Genomic DNA, 18852 nt, shown 5'->3' with positions numbered 1-18852 from the left:
GAAAGCAGTTTGAAAGTGCATTTATTCTGCATGTGCGGAATGAGCCATGGCAACGATATGTAAAGTTTTAACATTATTAATGTAATAATCTATATTTAGTAAGGATGGTTAAATTGTCAGATATTCGTGTTGTGTAACAGCTTGATTGTTGATGTATGCGTCAGTGATCTTTTGTTGGGAATAAATTTATTCGAAAAGAAAAAGGAAAGGAAAGGAAAAGAAGCGGCGCTCTGCACATGCCCAGAAAAAAGCGCCTTCTATTGCCCACTACATTCCTCAGTTTCCTTCCACCCTTCTCGCATTTACTTGGGCCGGGGACCCGCGCGCATGGTTGCATTGGGGAAGGGGGTGTCCCCGCCAAGGGGGTGTCACTGCCAGTCCCCTTCCGTCTCTGCAAGATTTAAAGCACAGGTGTCAAACTGGCGGCCCTCCAGATGTGATGGACTACAGTTCCCATCATCCCCTGCCAGCAGGATTCTGGCAGGGGATGATAAGAATCCATCTATAGTCCATCATACTGGAAGGCTCAGTTATTACTATGCTACAAAAGGGACTCCTAGGGGAAGGGAGATAATAAAATGGATGTGCGCCTGCAGATCTTCTGGCGCAAAGATGTGGGGATAAGAAAATCGGTGACCCTCCCCCTTTGTCGCCCCCCCCCCCAATTGCAATACAGCTTTGCCCTCCGCCCTACTGAAAGTCGACGGAGGCCCTTTCTGTGCATGCTCAGAAGCGTCCCGGGGAAGCGGCGCTGAACGGCGCCTTGCAGGGCAGCCGCCGCCGGCGCTCTGCACATGCCCAGGCGGCCTCCTCTCGCCCTCCCGGCGGAGGAGGCGGAGGAGGAGGCGGACCTAGCTCAGCTGATGCAAGCGGGACCGCCCTCCGGCCGCGCCTGCAATATAAAGGGCCGGGCGAAGCGGCGCGTCGGATCCTCCCTTCCCGTCCCTTCCAGGCTGGCCGGGCCTTTCCATCAGCAGTGGCGGCGGCACTGCGGAGCCCGGGCAGGGTAAGACGGGCGCGGGGGCGGCCGCTCGCCCTCCTCCCCACCCACCCCCCACCCCTTTGCCTTTGCAAAAGCCAGCGCTTGCACTTGGCCCCGCACGGGGCGGGGGTATTTTTTGCAAGGGGGGAGGGGTCGCCCGTGCAAAACGGGGGTGGGGGGGGCAGCTCGGGAGGCGCCCCCCCCCTCGATTGCAGCTCCCTCTTGCAAAAGCTTAATCGCGCTTGTCCCCTTGTGTCCCCGTCGAGGGTTACGAATGCAGAGGGGAGGGCCGTAGAGGGAGCCTCCCCCCCCCCCCCCAGCGCTGGACGTCGGGCGCGGGGGGGGAAGGAAATCAACTCGCCTCGGCTACAAAGAAGCGTTTGCAATCTGGTCGCGTTGCAAAGGCTGCCTGCTTATATATGGGGGGGTGGGGGGAGAGAAATGATCCTTCCTCCGTCGTCTCGTGTGTGTGACTTGCTTTGATCCCCCCTCCCCCCGAATACGCAAGTAATAATAGGAAACACGCTCCGGGGGGGGGGGGGCGCTGCGTACGCCCCCTAATCCGGAATGCATCAAGGCAGAGGGGAAGGTTTGTTATTCCTCCCCCCCCTAAAAACATTGGAGCATGGACTATAAAGCCCGCCCCCCCCCCATTTCGACAGGACCTCTGCAATGCAGCACCCCCCCAGGTTGCAGGGTGGGGGGGGGCAATCTTGTAAACTTATAAAAATAAACTTCAGGTTTCTTCTCCTTTGGCCTATCAAAATGGTTGTCTGCGTGTCCTGGTGTGTGTGTGTGTCCTTTTCTCCCCCCCTTCCATCTCCAGCCCCCCCACTTTAGCAAAAAGTGTGCTTTGCGGTGGTTTGTGTGTGTTTGTGACTTCACAGTGCACGCCCCCTTCCGTCTCTGCAAGATTTAAAGGGACTCCTAGGGAGAGGGGGGGGGAGATAATAAAATGGATGTTACGCCTGCAGATCTTCTGCTGCAAAGATGTGGGGATGAGAAAATCGGTGACCCTCCCCCTTTGTCGTCCCCCCCCCCCATTGCAATACTGCACAAAGGGATCAAGATAATCCCCCCCCAACATCTGATTCTGTTTGTAATAAAGGCTGTGGGGAAAGGGAGACGGAAAACTGCAAATTCATGTAAAGGGGAAAGGTTTTTTTGTTTGTTTTAAAGAGGGTGCCTTCTAGACCAGGGGACATCTGTCGCTCACTGTGCTCCCACCTTGGTGTGTGTGTATAAATACACACATGCACACATATATAAACACACACACAAATGTTTTCATATATGTGTGTGTGTTTCTTTTTTGCAAATGTTTATACAAATATAAATATATGCATGTTTCTTTTTGCAAATTTCCCAGACTGCGGTGGTCTGTTTTTGCAGAAGTGTTGTAGATAGGTGGGGGCGGGGGGCAGGGGGGCTGTGTCTTCTCCCGATCTCCTTTCTCCCAGTGTTGTCTGCCCTGTCCTCCTTTCCGAAGTCTGGGAATCCCGGAAGTTAATTCCTTCATTTTGCAATTGAGATTTGTCAAACTGCTTGGTGCATCTGAAGTTTTCTCTTTCAGCCCAAGTAATCTCTCTCCTTTCTGTTCCCCCCCCCCCCCCCTTTATAGGGTCTCCAGCGTCAGCTCTGGATTAGCTCCAGTTTCCTCCCCTTCTTGCTTTATTTTATTTAACCCTCCCCCCCCCTCCCCGGCCCCGTTTTTGAAATTTTTACTCCTTCATTTTAAACACCTCCCTTCCCTGAATTTTTCAAAGTCTCAAAATGGTGCAAAAGAAGACAGCCGAGCTTCAAGGCTTCCATCGATCTTTCAAGGTAAATCCTCCTCTGTTTTTATTATTATTTGCAAGAAAAGTCCCTTGGGGGTCTTTGCTTTTATTTGGAATAAAAGTCCTTTGGGAGTCCTTTACTCTGTGAATATGTCTTTTCAGATTGGGGGTTTGGGTTGATTTGGATTCAAAGCCTTTGGGAGAAGTTCTTGCTTTAACCTTTCCTTTTCAGAAGTGCGAGTGAGTTTTGCTTCCTGTTTTTAAAGTTTAACATAAAACACCAAAGCGAGTTTGTTTGGGGTGTGCAAGATTTGCGGCATGATGCAGAAGGGAAATAATTTTGGTGGAGAGATTTGTTCTGGAACATCTGTTCCCTTTGTCCACATCTGCCAGACTTTGCATTACCCTCTCTTCAGGATTTTGGGGGATATTTGCCACCTTGTGATGGGCAGAAAATGTGGGGTATGATTTTTGGCTGCTACTGTTTGCTAGTGTTTGGATGTACTGTGCCCCATGAACGGGTCCCTCGGCGAGACCTTGGCCAACAGGCGCGGAAGGGCCTTCAGTGTGCCTCATATTTCATAGTACCTGCAAGAAAGTGGCCGTTACCTTTTCCAAGGAGCAGGTGCGCACTCTTGGATGTGGCCCAGGAATGTAGCAGACGAGAGAATCAAATCTGACCAGGGAAGTCCCTGGTTCAAAGCTCTCCACAGCTGCAGACTCGGTGACGGCACTCCGCTTTTGTGACAAAGATTCTGGGAAGATTACGCAGCGTGGTGGAAGCCCGCAGTTTGGTTTGTTTGCCTTGTTTATACCCTACCTTCCTTCCCGGTAGAGGCCCAAAGGGGCTCGCTTTGTTTGCCTCACCTCTGTGTTCCTCCTCACAGCAGCCCTGTGAGGTAGGCCAGGCTGAGAGAGTGCAGCTGGCCCAAGATCGCCAAACGAAACTTCCACGGTGGAGCCGGGTTTGAGTGTGATTCTCCAGGTCATAATCTGACGCTTCAACCGTAGTATGGCTCACCTGTCTGTTTGAGCATGGCTTTCCCAAGCCACCTTCCCAGGTACAAAGGAGTTCCTTTGTACGTTTTTGGCTGGAAGGCAAACTTGACAGATTTCAGGTTCAAGTCCAGTAGCATCTTGGAGATGGATAAGATTTTTGTGGGACTGAGCTTTCAAGAGTCAAAACTCCTTTTACTTGAAATCTTGTGCCCCGAAAATCTGGTTGGCTTTGCTGCTGGTCTCAAATGTAGCTTCTCTCCCGCAGACCAGCACAGCGACTCTCTTGGAACTGTTTACAAACTTTGCGTCTGAAAAATTATTCAAGGGAAAAGGGGTGTGCCCGACTAAGGAAATTTACCAGGGCAAAGGAGACTACGCTTACGGCATGATGTTGAGAAAGGCTGGGACTCTGCATTCTGGCTGAAGTTTGTTTCTTTGCCTGAATCACCCAGGTTGATTGTGTACGAGAGTTCCCCCACGCCCCCATCCAGATGGAGTGGATCGCGGCTGAGTGAAATTGGGTTCAGACTTGAGATGCTCGCGCTGGGGATCCCTTAGAGGGGGATGAGCGAGCAAGCTGGTTTTGAATCACGTCGCTCATAGGTGTCAAACGCGCGGCCCTCCAGACGTCATGGACTACAGTTCCCATCATCCCCTGCCAGATGATGGGAGACTGTGAGCCACTCTTTATCTGGAGAACTGCAAGTTTGACACCTGTTGACGATCGCTCATTGAAAAAAGAGCTTTTGATCGTCAGATACCAGCAGGAACAGAACTCTCTAAGTCAGTGGTGGCAAACCTTTGGCACTCCAGATGTTATGGACTACAATTCCCATCCGCCCCTGCCAGCTTGGCCAATTGGCCCATGCTGGCGAGAACTGTTAAGAACTTGTAGTCCCATAACATGGCCTGGAGTGCCAGAGTCGCCACTCCCACAGCTCTAAGAATCCTCTCACTTAGGAGGTAGGAGGGGAGTTGTAAAGAAGGGAACTCAGAGGTGGTAGTTGTGTGTTTTAAGCGTGCGTCCAGGCCTTGTGCATTCAAGGAGCTGTATGGTAAATTCCAAAGGACAGTGGTTGAATAAGGTTCAGGTCGGGACTTCAGGGTTTCTGTGGTTGCCTCTTTCTTTCCTGTGAAGAATGCAGAACCATAAAACTGCAGAAAACCTGAGACAAAGTCGCCCCCCTCCCCAAATGCTGGCGCTGGGTTTGTGTGACTTGTGTGATCGCTAGCAGCAGCTAGAGATACTCGGCCCGGAATAATACATTGAGATGTCCCCACCTTCTGATCTTTTTTTTTTAATAAGCAAGCCTTTATTGGCATAGACAGCAGTACAACAATAATAAAAACAGATTTAAAAGCATATACAATACAGGACCATACGTAATGTGTTGGGACGAAAAGAAGAAATCTACTGGTAGCTTAGTAATTTCCAGAGGAAGAAAGGTCTGCCACTATCATACAGAGAGAAGGATCAGGGTTGTCCAACAAGTAGCGTAATCTAATTAAATCGGGGAGATTGGGTAAATGTAAAGGAGTGAGATTTCACATACTTGGATCTGATTTCCTTGAATCTGAGACAGTGTAGTAGTTGGTGGGCCAGAGATTCACCTTCTGATCTGTGCGTTTTGTGGGGACTGCAATCAGAATGGTTGGCCTATTCCTGTGGTTCCCAACCTGGGGGGCATGCCCGAGTTTTGGGGGAGGGGTACGTGAGGAAGATTAGGCAGTGGGTTTGCTAGTGGGGTATTTTTTTTTCAGTTTTAGGGAGATGGGTTGCCAAGGGGGACGCGAGTGAAAACAGATTGAGCACCCCTGCCTTATACGATCTAGGATTGGAAGGAGGAAGAAATCGCTTTTGAGTTTTGCCCTGTTAAGCTGTCCCCGCTGCCGGTTACCTTGGCAGGGGACAGCGGCCGCGGCTGGAGCCCCCTGCCTCTCTCGCTGGCCCCCACCTGCCCATTTCACAGGTGGGATTACTGAGTCTGAGGAGCATCTTGGCTGACGCAGAACCTGACAAATGCCGCCTCACCTCCAAGATCTCAGCTGAGAATGCCGCTCCACCCGACAGGCGGCCGGCCCTGTAGTGGGCCCTCCCCGGCTGTTTAATTCCTCCCGCAGAGGAGTGCCGTGTACTCAAAACCACAGGGACGGTCCCGTGATTTGTCTGCTCTTTCCCGTCTGTCTGATGATCGCATCCTGTTTCTGATGGCATCTCCTAATTATGGGATGCCGGCGTCCTACTTGGGAGTTTTAGGCGCGCATTAAGGACCGGCCCCGCCAGGCACTATGCCAGACTTGTCGATCCGGTTCTGGCTCCTAAATAGACGCTGTTATGGCTTGAGTGTTTAGAGGTTTTGCCGGGGGGGCTCGAGGCCCTGCTGACCTAGAAGGCACCAATGGGGAGTGATTTGGCTCAGACCTGGTTAGCTGCAGACGGAATCTGTCCTGATTATGCGGAGCAAAAGAGTGAAGTATATTTGTAGCATTTGGGGGCAGAGAATGTGTCCAAGGCCCCTTCCGCACACGCAAAATAATGCGTTTTCAAACCACTTTCACAACTGTTTGCGAGTGTATTTTGCTTACCTTCCGCTTTTAACAGCCGAAAGAGCACTGAAAGCTAGTTTGAGAAAGTGCATTATTCTGCGTAATGTCGCGGAATGAGCTAAACTAGGTTTTCTGAAGAATTACGCGTTTCTGCCCACCAACCCCTAATAGTCCCTCAACAGCTTTCTGTGACACCTGTTGCTGCTGACCAGCCAACCTTGGAGCCTGGTCACTTGAGATTAGCGATTCTGGGAATGTATTGTTGACTGCTTTCATGGCCGGAATCGCTAGGGCAGTGATGGCGAACCTATGGCACGGGTGCCAGAGGTGGCACTCAGAGCCCTCTCTGTGGGCATGCACAAACAGAGTTCATTGTGGGGAAATCGTCCCCACCACACACTACACATCTAAGAGCTGGCCACAGGCCACTGAGGCTGAATTATTAGCATTAAACATAAGACCTAGTTTCTTGAGGAAGCAGTATATGTAACCCTGTTTAAAAAGCTGTTAAGCCCGCACTGATTTTCATCGCGAAGAACTAAGTGCTATCCTTTACCTGGGGAGTAAGCTTCGGTTTTAGGCGGGCAATGGGGCTTTAGCTTCTGGAAGTCAAACCCTCCCTAGGAATTAAGTGATTCACCCGTTTGAAAGAGTTGCGCGGTTGCTTCAAAGAAAGCAAAGCCAACAACTACCGCAAGCTTACTCCCGAGTAAAGCGCCCCATTGCGAGCCAACCATTTTTTTCTAGGCGAAAACCTCAGTATTCAGGTTAAAGTGCCGTGTTGGCACTTTGCAATAAATAAGTGGGTTTTTGGTTGCAGGTTTGGGCACTCGGTCTCAAAAAGGTTCGCCATCGCTAGGATGTTGTGGGGTTTTCCGGGTTGTATGGCTGTGTTCAGTAGCATTTTCTCCTGACGAAACGCTACTGGAACACGGCCATGCAACCCGGAAAACCCACAACACCCTAGATCCTGGGGAATGTTTTGGGGGTGTCTTGGCCTGCGGTCTTGGCATGCAGGGGATTGGGACTCCGACTGAGTCCTGGCAAGATACCTGGAATTAAGTATGCGCAAGGCAATATTGAGGTTTGCAATTGCCAGGTAACGTGTTTGGCTGATGGATCAGGATATAAGAACATTAAAAGAACCCTCCTGCCTCAGACCAGTGGTCTGTCTATTCCAGTGGTGGCGAACCTATGGCACGGGTGCCAGAGGTGGCACTCAGAGCCTTCTCTGTGGGCACGCGCACACAGAGTGCCCCTCCCATACGCATCTAGGCTGGCCTGGGCCGCTGAGCTTGATTATTAGCATTAAACCTAAGACCTAGTTTTGGGGAAGCAGTGTAGGTAACCCTACTAAGTGCTGTTAAACCCCACTGATTTTCATGGGAAGAACTAAAGCGTGATCCTTTACCTGGGAGTAAGCTCGGTTGCTGGCAATGGGGCTTGCTTCTGAGTAAACCCTCCCAGGGTTCTGATTCACCTGTTGGAAGAGTTGCCCGGTTGCTTCAAAGCAAAGCAACTGACCACTGACTACTCCTGAGTCACTCACGCCTTGGAGACAACTCTTTTTTCTAAACTAAAACCTCAGTATTCAGGTTAAATTGCTGTGTTGGCACTTTGCAATAAATGTGGGTTTTGGGTTGCAATTTGGGCACTCGGTCTTGAAAAGGTTCGCCACCACTGGTCTATTCCAACATCCTGTCTCACGCAGTGACTGACCACTTATTCTGGAGGGCCGACAGCAAGGAGGGAGACCAAAATGTCCTCTTAATGTTGCCTCCTGGCGCTGGGATTCAGATATTTCCCGCCTTTGAACGTGGAAGTTCCCTTGAGTCACCACAGCCGTCTACCCCCCCCCCCCTTTGCAAAGCCTGTGGCTGTTGGGTCCTCCAGCAGGGAATTCCACATTTCGATGACTCATTGAAAACCCTTCTGTTCGTGGCGTTTCGGTCTCAAATACTCTACTCCCCCCCCCCCCCCCACCAATGCTCCAGCAGGCATTTCGTTTAGGAATCGGCTTCCGTGGGAGCCAAGCTGTCGCTGATTCTGACAGCAGCCCTGCGAGGCGGGCTGCCCGCCCCAAGGTTGCTCTGTGACTTTCATAGCTACGTGAGGATTTGGCCCGAGTCTTTCTGGATGGGAGAACCCTCACTCCAGACTTGTAGGTGGATCTTGGCTGTAGTGATTCTCCCCTAAGCAGCAGTGGCGTAGTGGTTAAGAGCAGGTGCACTCTAATCTGGAGGAACCGGGTTTGATTCCCTGCTCCGCCGCCTGAGCTGTGGAGGCTTATCTGGGGAATTCAGATTAGCCTGTGCACTCCCACACATGCCAGTGGGGTGACCTTGGGCTAGTCATAGCTTCTCAGAGCTCTCTCAGCCCCACCTACCTCACAAGGTGTTTGTTGTGAGGGGGGAAGGGCAAGGAGGTTGTAAGCCCCTTTGAGTCTCATTACAGGAGAGAAAGGGGAGATATAAATCCAAACTCCTCCTCCTCCTCCTTCTAAAGTTAACTCTTCTTCTAAACTCTTCTTCTTCTTCTAAACTCTTCTTCTAAACTCTTCTAAACTCTTCTTCTTCCTCTTCTTCTAAACTCTTCTTCGTCTAAACTCTTCTTCTTCTAAACTCTTCTTCTTCTAAACTCTTCTTCTCCTCCTCCTCCTCCTCCTCCTCCTCCTCCTCCTCCTCCTCCTTCTTCTTCTTCTTCTCCTTCTCCTTCTCCTTCTCCTCCTTCTTCTCCTTCTTCTTCTTCTTCTTCTTCTTCTTCTTCTTCACAGCTAATATTTTCTCCAGAGGCAGCAGAATTTGTTTTGGACGCCTCACCTGGGAGTCTCCCAAAATCTCTGGCTTCCTTTTTCCTTGGCACTAAGTTGGGCTGACCTGTTTGACCCAGACTTTCAGATCTCAGAAGCTAAGCAGGAGCCGGCTTTGGTTAGTACTTCGATGGGAGAAGCATCAAGAAAGTTTGTGGCTGCCAAGCAGAGACAGGCAATGGCTAACCACCCGTGAACGTCTGTTGCCTCAAAAACCCTGCAGGAGGGGTCCTTTCCACCACCAGATGCGTAGCGAAATGTTTAAGCCAGGGGTAGGGAACCTGCGGCTCTCCAGATGTTCAGGAACTACAATTCCCATTAGCCCCTGCCAGCATGGCCAATTGGCCCGTATGACGAAACTTATGGATTCCCTGAGCATCTGGAAAACTTCTGGTTCGCCCATCCAGTGTTGGCTCAGTTTGTAAAATTCTGGATTCTCGTGTATGGTCCCTCCCCATCAAGAATTGCTTGATACAGTCAATTATAAACAGTTGTAAACAATCCCCCCTTAAAAACCCCTTTTGCAATGGCCCTTCTGGGGAACCAGCGTGGCGTAGTGGTTAAGAGCAGGTGGATTCTAATCCGGAGAACCAGGTTTGATTCCCCACTCCTCCACCTGAGTGGCAGAGGCTTATCTGGTGAACCAGATGTGTTTCCCCACTCCTATATTCCTGGCTGGGTGACCTTGGGCTAGTCACAGTTCATTCAGAACACTCTCAGCCCCACCTGCCTCCCAAGGTGTTCATTGTGGGGAGAGGGGGGGGGGAGAAAGGAGCTTGTAGGCCACCTTGAGTCTCCTTACAGGAGAGAAAGGTGGGGTATAAATCCAAACTCCTCCTCCTCCTTCTGTTCAAGGAATACCCTCTCCTTTAATTATAAGTGAACTAGTGCCAAGTATAACAAGTAAAAGTGGTTAATAGATAAAAAAACTTGCATGGGAGAGACGGCGGCGTTTTGCGGCCGGGAGTAGCCGGAACTCAGTTTCGACCCGATCAAGAATTGTATAAAATCACACTAGAGAATCTCACAGTTGACTTTGTCTTTATTAAGTTATTAAACCTAGTGGGAATCTCTAGCATACCCGCAGTATTTTGAATGCGTCAATACAAAAGCCCTTTCTGGCTTTAAAAGTCCTCCTTGCGTTTGCAGCTGTTGGCGGGGCCAGATTGAAAGCTCTTGTGTTTGTGTTGGGTGTGTTGTGGCGGGTCTCTGGAGGCAGTGAAAGGAGTTGTGGGGGGGGGGGGCGACCCTTCTGGGTTTATGGTCTTCTGGTGTCGGTCGCTTGGGAACGCCGATCTCTTTGGGTGTGCGAGTGTGGGCTAACTTTTACACGCTGCTCAGCATGATGCAACTTCTGTTGTTCCTTGTGGTGTGGGCACAAGGGTAGTGCGGCAAAAAAGGGGCGTGGGAAGGAGAGAGAGGCCGGGCGGGCGGTGTTATGTAACCGTCTTTTAGGTGCCGTGGTTGTGTGGTTTGAGCTTCAGAGCCCAGAAGGTTGGGGGTGGGGGAGCAAGAATCGAAAGTGTTGTTGTTGTTTTCTTTTTAAGAGAAAAGTTTTTCCAGGCAAGGAGATCAGTCCTGCGTGGCCAGAGGTGCGCAGTGCTGCATTGGGGAGAATTTGGATCGGTTCTCGGCCGCCCTGGCTCAGGATTGTTACAGATGGGGTGCCGAAATGCCCAAAACTACCCTTTTTATCCCAAAGAAGCGCGGCTGGGGGGGAGCGATGAAATCGAAATCGTCGTCCCACGGATCGAAGTTGCATTCCGTGGCGTCATGTGGCAACCCATTTGCAACTCTTAAGCTCCGGCTTCCCCTTGATATATAATCCCTCCCTCCAAACCTCCCCCCCCCCCACACGCTTCTATGCCCTCAAAGCAAAGCATTCTGGGACTGGGGGCTGCCTCCTCCAGCGTAGGGAAGCTCTTAGCGTCAACATGAGTGGTGGGGGGGAAAGGAGCGTGAAATTTCCAGATAGGCCGGCTGGGCTGGGGGCGACATGCTTGGTGTCGTCGCCTTGGCCGACTTCCCTGGGGGGGAGGCAGTTGAGGGGGGGGGGGCAGGCAGTTGAGGGGGGGGGGCAGGGGAGGAACCGGCCTCCACCCAAACAGCTTTTGTAACCAGCTGGAAGGCTGTTGAAACTGCGTATGAATGAACGTTTGTCTCTTGGTTGCCCTGGATCGCTGACTCCACGTCTGCCCCTAATTATTTCCTGGTGATTGGGGGCAAAAAAAAAGGGTGGGGGGGGGGTTGTTTTCTTTACAGATGATGGGTTTGGTGGGGGCCGAGTTGACTGGCGCAAAGACAACCAGATCTATTTTTTTGAAGCGTTGTGGTTGTGTGCGGTCATCTCAGAAGACAGTTTGCATGTGGCCCGTGCAGAGACCTGACCAACTTGGGGATTAGGAACGAATGCTCTCATTTCCAAGGCATGTGCAGAGTTGTTGTTGTTTTTGTACCAAGGAGATCCCAGCAGTGTGACTTTCCTTGGGGGTTTAGAAGAGGGCCGCAGCTTCAGAACGTATGCAGAGTTTTTTTCCGTGGCTTAGCAAATAAATCCAACCAAGTTTTCAAAAGCATGCACGCTTTCCTTTTATTTGTTGCTTTTGTTTACTATGGCGATCCTGTAGGATTTGGGGTTTTCCATTGCCTTTCTCTGCTAAGCATCTCTGGACTTCCTTGGTGGTCTCCCACCCAAATACAAACCTTAGCCTCTGAGGTCTAATGAGGTTGGGCTAGCCCAGGGGTAGGGAACCTGCGGCTCTCCAGATGTTCAGGAACTACAATTCCCATCAGCCCTCATGTCAGGCATGGCCAATGGATGGCCCATGCTGGTAAGAAGCTGATGGGAAACATACTGGCTATCTGGCAGGTTCTGGGCTAACTAACCCTATTTCATGAACAATTCATGTCAGAGCAAGCATGCATACTAGCATCCTCATAACATGTAATTTTGAATGGATCTTGTTTGCGCAGCCAAAGTGGGCACTTGCTTTGGTTTTGATGCTTACATGACGTCACGATTTGGGCAGTCGCACAGAATTGCCCATTTGACGGGTACCTTATGTTTCGAAACACCCCCTGCAGGCAGAAATCCAGTGTATCCGGAATTTTAGGTTTGTTTTCTCTTGAAGAGCTAGCTTTCTACCTTCAGATGATTGATGCAGATGTGAAATCTTCTCTCCCCCCCCCCCATGTGAAGTGGTAGAGCCCTTCCTAGATAATATAATGTGCTTTTTGCTGATTTCGAGGTTCTGTTCTTGGCAACTCTTCATTTGCTTCCCGCCCCCCTCGCTTGGAACATGCTGGATCTGGCAGTTGTGCCAATTTGTTGCTGAGCGGCGGCTTTGGAGGAACCTTTTGGAAGTTCCTCCAAAGTTTGCCTGTCCCAATTAACTGGTCTCCTAGCTCATTATGGACTGCTGGTTTGGCAAACTGGAAGGACGATGTTCTAGCTGAATCTCTGTCCAGCCAACGATGGCTCGTTCTGCTTTGTAATCTTGCCCCATTTTGGGAAGCTGCTGTTGAATCGTTCCTCTCTAGGGCTCGGGTACTTTTTCTTCATTGCTCTCCCGAGAGATTTGAATGAGAGATGCGGCTTCTCTTTAATGCACGTAGAGCCAGCGCGGTGTAGTGGTTAAGAGCAGGTGGATTCTAATCTGGAGAACCGGGTTTGGATTCCCCACTCCTCCACCTGAGTGGCAGAGGCTTATCTGGTGAATTGGATGTGTTTCCGCGCTCCTCGGCCCCTTCCGCACAGGCAAAATAATGCATTTTCAAACCACTTTCACAACTGTTTGCAAGTGGATCTTGCCATTCCGCACAGTTTCAAAGAGCACTGAGAGCAGTTTGAAAGTGCATTATTCTGCATGTGCGGAAGGAGCCCTATGTTCCTGCTGGGTGACCTTGGGCTAGTCACAGTTCTTCTCAGCCTCACCTGCCTCACAAGGTGTCTGTTGTGGGGAGAGGAAGGGAAAGGAGCTGGCAAGCCACCTTGACTCTCCTTACAGAAGAGAAAGGTGGGGTGCAAATCCAAATTCCTCTTCTTCTTCTTCATGTGAGAAATTTGTTGCATCCGACAAATCCACCTGTCTAGTGGATTTGTCAAGCGCATAGAGTAGCATGCATAATTTCTCATTCGTAATTTTTTTTCAAGCCCAAAGAGGCTAATTTTTCAGGTTCTTGTACCTGGCTACCTCCGTGCATGTCTGACTCACCATAGGTGACCAGGATTTGGGGAGAGCTATTCTCACAGGTCTAACCCCAGACCATCCACGTCTGCCTCTTGAAACAATGGCAAGGTCAGCGGTCGTGGCCCTGAGCTCACATTTGATTCTCTGCGAGGGTACACACGAAGCCACCTTTTCCTGAATCAGATCATTGGTCCACCAAAAGCTGTATTGACATCAGAGGCCGGCACCGTAACAAAGAATGTCGCTCCCGATTTTTGGGTACAGCTATGATGGGTACAGCAGTGACATAGGAGGTTAAGAGCTCGTGTATCTAATCTGGAGGAACCGGGTTTGATTCCCAGCTCTGCCACCTGAGCTGTGGAGGCTTATCTGGGGAATTCAGATTAGCCTGTACACTCTCACACACACCAGCTGGGTGACCTTGGGCTAGTCACAGCTTCTTGGAGCTCTCTCAGCCCCACCTACCTCACAGGGTGTTTGTTGTGGGGGGGAAAGGGCAAGGAGATTGTAAGCCCTTTGAGTCTCCTGCAGGAGAGAAAGGGGGGGATATAAATCCAAACTCTTCTTCTTCTTCACCGGAGGTTCCAAGAGTGGAATCTCAGTTGAGTCGCATGCTAAGCGGATGATCGTCCCCTGAGACACAGTACAGTTATCTCTTCCACATTGCGACGTTCTCCATCACGGTTTTGATATATCATGGGTCAGCATAGGAATTTAAATGGGAATGGGGGGGGGGGGAGTTTTGCAGAAACCGCAGAAGGACGCACAGAAGAAGTGTGGACTGATGGCCTTGAAAGAAGTTTAGAAACTCAGAAATGCATTAATTATTTGTGTTGTATAATATCAAGGCATTTTTTTTTGTTTTAATGCCATAAGTATCCACCATTTCTTTTTAAAAGTTAAGGTAACAGAATTTTTTTTAAAAAATCAGACTTATAAGGGAGGACCAAGATTTTTCACACAGATTTCCAGATCGTGAGGGGCGGGAGAGGGAGTTGCCACACTGCTAACCCCCGTAGCGTGGAAGGGATCGCTGTCCTGTTTGTTGGGGTCAATTCCCAGTTTAGCCATGACCCCCTCTGGGTGACACAGGGCCGTGCCCTTCTTCTTCAGTTTTCTCTATTTCACAAGATCATTGAGAAGATGAAACGGAGGGAAGGGAGCAGCATAGATACCTTCGGGGAAGAGTGGGGGAGAAATGTAAAAGATTTCCCCAACGCTCTTTCGACTTCTGCTTCTCAAAACCTGTTTGTGTGAGGGGAGGGGTCAAAATTTCTTTTGAACGGGACAGGGGGAGCATTGGTTCTGAAACTGCTCTGAGCGATTTCTAATCACTGGGGTGCTGTGTGGTTTCCGGGCTGTATGGCCGTGTTCTGGCAGCATTCTCTCCTGACGTTTTGCCTGCATCTGTGGCTGGCATCTTCAGAGGATCTGATAGTAGGAAGCAAGTGGAGTATATATACCTGTAATTAACAATGAAGATAGCAAAGGTCAATAGGTGAGGGGGGCATCTGTGGATAAGGTGGCCTGGCATGTGAGTAACAATGAAATATATCGTATGTGAGTAACAATGAAGATAGCAAGGTCAATCGGTGAGGGCATCTGAATGGAAGTAGCCTGGCATGTGAGTAACAATGAAATATATAGTATGTGAGTAACAATGAAGATAGCAAGGTCAGTAGGTGAGGGCATCTGAATGGAAGTGGCCTGGCATGTGAGTAACAATGAAATATATCGTATGTGAGTAACAATGAAGATAGCAAGGTCATTAGGTGAGGGCATCTGAATATTTGTTCCTTTTGATCGCTTACTGTCTATAGTCATCCTGTGTTTGTGTGGAGCTGCCAAAATTTGATTTTTGCTTTGGTGGACGCTGGCTGACGCACATCCTCCTCCTCCCCTCTTTCTGTTTCTTTGTCTCTCTCCTGGCAGGTCCAGAATCCGTTTGATTTGGAGTTCTCCCAGTCAAATGACCTGGAATGTGTCTTCAGCTTCGAATGTCCAACCCGCCCCGGTGAGTCGGGATTTGTGCTGTCGTAGCGTAAAACTGGATGGGAGGGAAGAGAGTTGAACTGAGCAGATACCAGAGGACTTTGTAATGATGCCTAAGCATAGTTCAGGGGGTCTGCAACCTGCGGCTCTCCAGATGTTCATGGACTACAAATCCCATCAGCCCCTGCCAGCATGGCCAATTGGCCAGGAGCATCTGGAGAGCCGCAGGTTGCAGACCCCCAGCATAGTTGGTTTACAGGGGGCAGGTCTTGATACGAGCTTGCCCCGCAGTTAAGATTGGCATCCCCTCCCCCCTTTTGGAGGTAAAATGGCCTAACCCCCTCCCACGAGCAGGGCCTTGACCGTGGTAGCCCCTTGCTTGCCGATTCTTGCCCTTAGCCATTTTGCCAGCCAGGTGGCTCATCAGCCGCAAGTTCAAACGTGAGCCCCACTTTTTAAAAAGACTGTCAGTTGAAGTTATTGTGCCGTTTTAGTTGCGGCACTTCCAGCTCGGACCTTTTGGTCTCGGCTGTGATTTTAAGTGTCTAATTTTATGCTGCGTTTTCGAACTGCATCTTGCTGTCATCCTCCGCCTCAGAAACAAGAGAGGCAGGATGGAGTCACGGTAGTTAAGTAGAGCATCCATGTTCATGGGCAGCCTAGCTCTGAACAGCAGACGCTAGGGGTGTGGTGGTGAAATTGCCTGTTGCGGGGCACTTTGAAGGATCTGTGGGCCTGCCTTTCCTCTGGACACCCCCCCCCCAGATCTTTTGCAAATGCAGGATCAGTTTGAGAGGTTCTGAATTGGGGTGGGGCAGAATTTCTGGGAAACACCATCGCCTCTCTGATTTGCAAAACCCGTGCTCTAGGGGAGTCATCTGAGTTGTGTTCCAAGCGGGTCTTGTTTCAATTCGTCTCTGTTTCCCTCCCACCCCCGCTTTGGTTAAATCTCACGGAGCAGACATGCCCTCCAGCCAACCCATCGACATCTAAGCCAGAAGAAGCAGAAGAAAAAGCGTTGCCGAGCTCTGGACAGAAGCTTTTCAGGGAGGTTCGAAGGTGAGCTCCTTGCATGCACTCTTGGCGACACGAGCGCGTGGAGTCCCCCCCCCTCGGTTCCCCAGAGATGCGGGAATACGTGATACTAAACCGTCAAAATCAGTATTGTCTACTTAGGTTGGCAGCTGCTCTCCACAGTTACAAGCTGGTCTACCTTACAGGGCTGTGAGAATAAAAATGGAGAACAGGAGAATGGTGTAATGCAGTGGTGGCGAACCTATGGCACGGGTGCCAGAGGTGGCACTCAGAGCACTCTCTGTGGGCACGCGTGCCCAGAGTTCATCATGTGGGCGGGGTGGAAAATCACTTTTACACACACCTATCTAGGCTGGCGCGGGCACAATCGCTTTACCTGGGAGTAAGCTCGGTTGCTGGCAATGGGGCTTGCTTCTGAGTAAACTCTCATAGGGACATGATTCACCCATTCAAAGCGTTGCATGGTTGCTTCACCAAGCTTACTCTGAAATTAGCAGCACCTCAGAACCAACCGTTTTCTGCTTGAAAACCTCAGTATTCAAGGTTAAATTGCCGTGTTGGCACTTTGCGATAAATAAGTGGGTTTCGGGTTGCAATTTGGGCACTCGGTCTCGAAAAGGTTCGCCATCGCTGGTGTAATGCATTTTGGGTCCCCACCAGCCCTCAATTTTTATTTCAATTCCAATTCCGAAGCCTTTATTGGCATTATAATTTTTATTTAAGAAATGTATAATCTCCTTTGCTACTTGAAAAAAATAATAATCTGTAAGCGGGGTTTTTTTTTTTGCTAGTTGGGGGAAGGAATTGTGTCCTCTCCCCCCCAAAATAATATGAGAAATGAGATGTTTGCAGTTGGGCCTGTTGGCGAGAGATAAACACCCTTGGAAAAAAATGTTGAATGTGCAGTAAAACCCCTGTGACTTAATTAGGCCCTGCGGGGATTTTTCCTGCAGCCATGAGTTCTAGAAACTTCGGTACTTAAAACTGAAGGAAAATTTGCAAGGCCCCTTAAGTCTGTGCCATGGGGCCTGTGATGTGCTCAGCTCTTGACAAGTAGGGTGGGTGTCTTGAAGTGGGTAGGTTGGGTGTCTTAGCCACTACGCAGTGGCGTAGTGGCTAAGAGCAGGTGCACTCTGATCTGGAGGAACCGGGTTTGATTCCCAGCTCTGCAGGCTGTGGGAGGCTTATCAGAATTCAGATTCAGCCTGTCAAAACCACTTCCAACTGGGTGACCTTGGGCTGTCACAGCTTCTCGGAGCTCTCCCAGCCTCACACCTACCTCACAGGGTGTTTGTTGTGAGGAGGGAAGGGAAAGGAGATTGTAAACCCCTTTGAGTCTCCTGCAGGAGAGAAAGGGGGTATATAAATCCAAACTCTTCTTCTTCTTCTTTTCTGTTTTTGAAGTGATGATTATATTTTTCTCCCTCCACATTCCTCCCCCCACCCTGGTCTGCTCGGCAGATGTTTACCAGCTCCAAGATGAAATCCTCGGGGAAGGGGCCCACGCGAAAGTCCAGGCCTGTGTTAACCTTATCACCAACAAGGAATATGCAGTGAAGGTATGGTTTCAAAGGCAAGAATGGACCCCTGGGGGGGAGGCATCTTGTCCACCAGTCAAAGGCTACTGAAAACAGCTAAGCTGTGCCCGAAGTTTGAGGCTGGGATGGTTGTTGATTTTTTTCCTTCTTCTTTCCCTATATCTCCCCCCCCCCTTTGTACTGTTTTTCTGTGGGGGGCTAGTGGAGAGACCGAGATCCTGAAGCCCCCTTTCCTTTGAGTCCAGTTTATGTAACTCTGTTGGTAAGCACCAAGGTCTACTGCAGTGGTGGCAAACCTTTGGCACTCCAGATGTTATGGACTACAATTCCCATCAGCCCCTGCCAGCATGGCCAATTGGCCATGCTGGAAGAGCTGATAAATAGTCCACTATCTGGATATAAGAACCGCCTACATGGAGTCTGGAACTTTTCCTAGTCATTAATGGTTTTGCATTGTCTTATACATGGTGATTTTCTTTTTGAGGTCAGGATACAAGATCTTGGGGGCTCTCTTAAGTTTTTAAGAAGTCACTATTGACGTGAGTTGCCAACCTCCAGGTGGCCAACCAATCCACTCTGCACCCGAGGCTATCAAAGTTGTGAGCACACACAAGATTTGTTTTCTCGGTCCCTTAAAATACAGATAGGTTTGCAATTCAAACCAGTTTTCATAATTAGATTCTCTGACATTAACTAATTGATTTCGCGGTGTTTTGCAAACATCAAAATACAGACAACATAAGTGATGTGGTCCCTTTTAGACTTTGCAGATCCTTACAAATCAGCTGCAGCCATAAAGGAAGGGCAAAACATGTTTTTTTCAGGCTGTTTCACTTGCACTTAGTTGTGGCTGGAGCAAGTGTGCTGATTTGTACAAACTAGAACAGTGGTGGCGAACCTTTGGCACTCCAGATGTTATGGACTACAATTCCCATCAGCCCCTGCCAGCATAGCCAATTGACCATGCAGGCAGGGGCTGATG

The 18852-nt window shown here is 49.9% G+C and overlaps 1 protein-coding gene across 1 annotated transcript in view; it reads left to right on the top strand.

Annotated features, from left to right (window-relative positions):
• Window positions 1-909: 909 nt before the first annotated feature.
• MKNK2 (MAPK interacting serine/threonine kinase 2) overlaps window positions 910-18852 on the top strand; it is a 54219-nt gene continuing 36276 nt past the window's right edge. The window contains 6 exon segments of the mRNA XM_048497178.1: window positions 910-1006; window positions 2604-2806; window positions 15238-15319; window positions 16259-16285; window positions 16288-16356; window positions 17794-17891. Coding sequence (XP_048353135.1) covers window positions 2756-2806; window positions 15238-15319; window positions 16259-16285; window positions 16288-16356; window positions 17794-17891 — 327 coding nt within the window. The 5' untranslated portion in view covers window positions 910-1006; window positions 2604-2755.

This window comes from Sphaerodactylus townsendi, linkage group LG05 (genome assembly GCF_021028975.2).
Source record: "Sphaerodactylus townsendi isolate TG3544 linkage group LG05, MPM_Stown_v2.3, whole genome shotgun sequence".
Lineage (NCBI taxonomy): Eukaryota > Metazoa > Chordata > Lepidosauria > Squamata > Sphaerodactylidae > Sphaerodactylus > Sphaerodactylus townsendi.
Note: the sequence above shows the minus strand (reverse complement) of the source record. Positions and strands in the feature narration are given on the sequence as shown.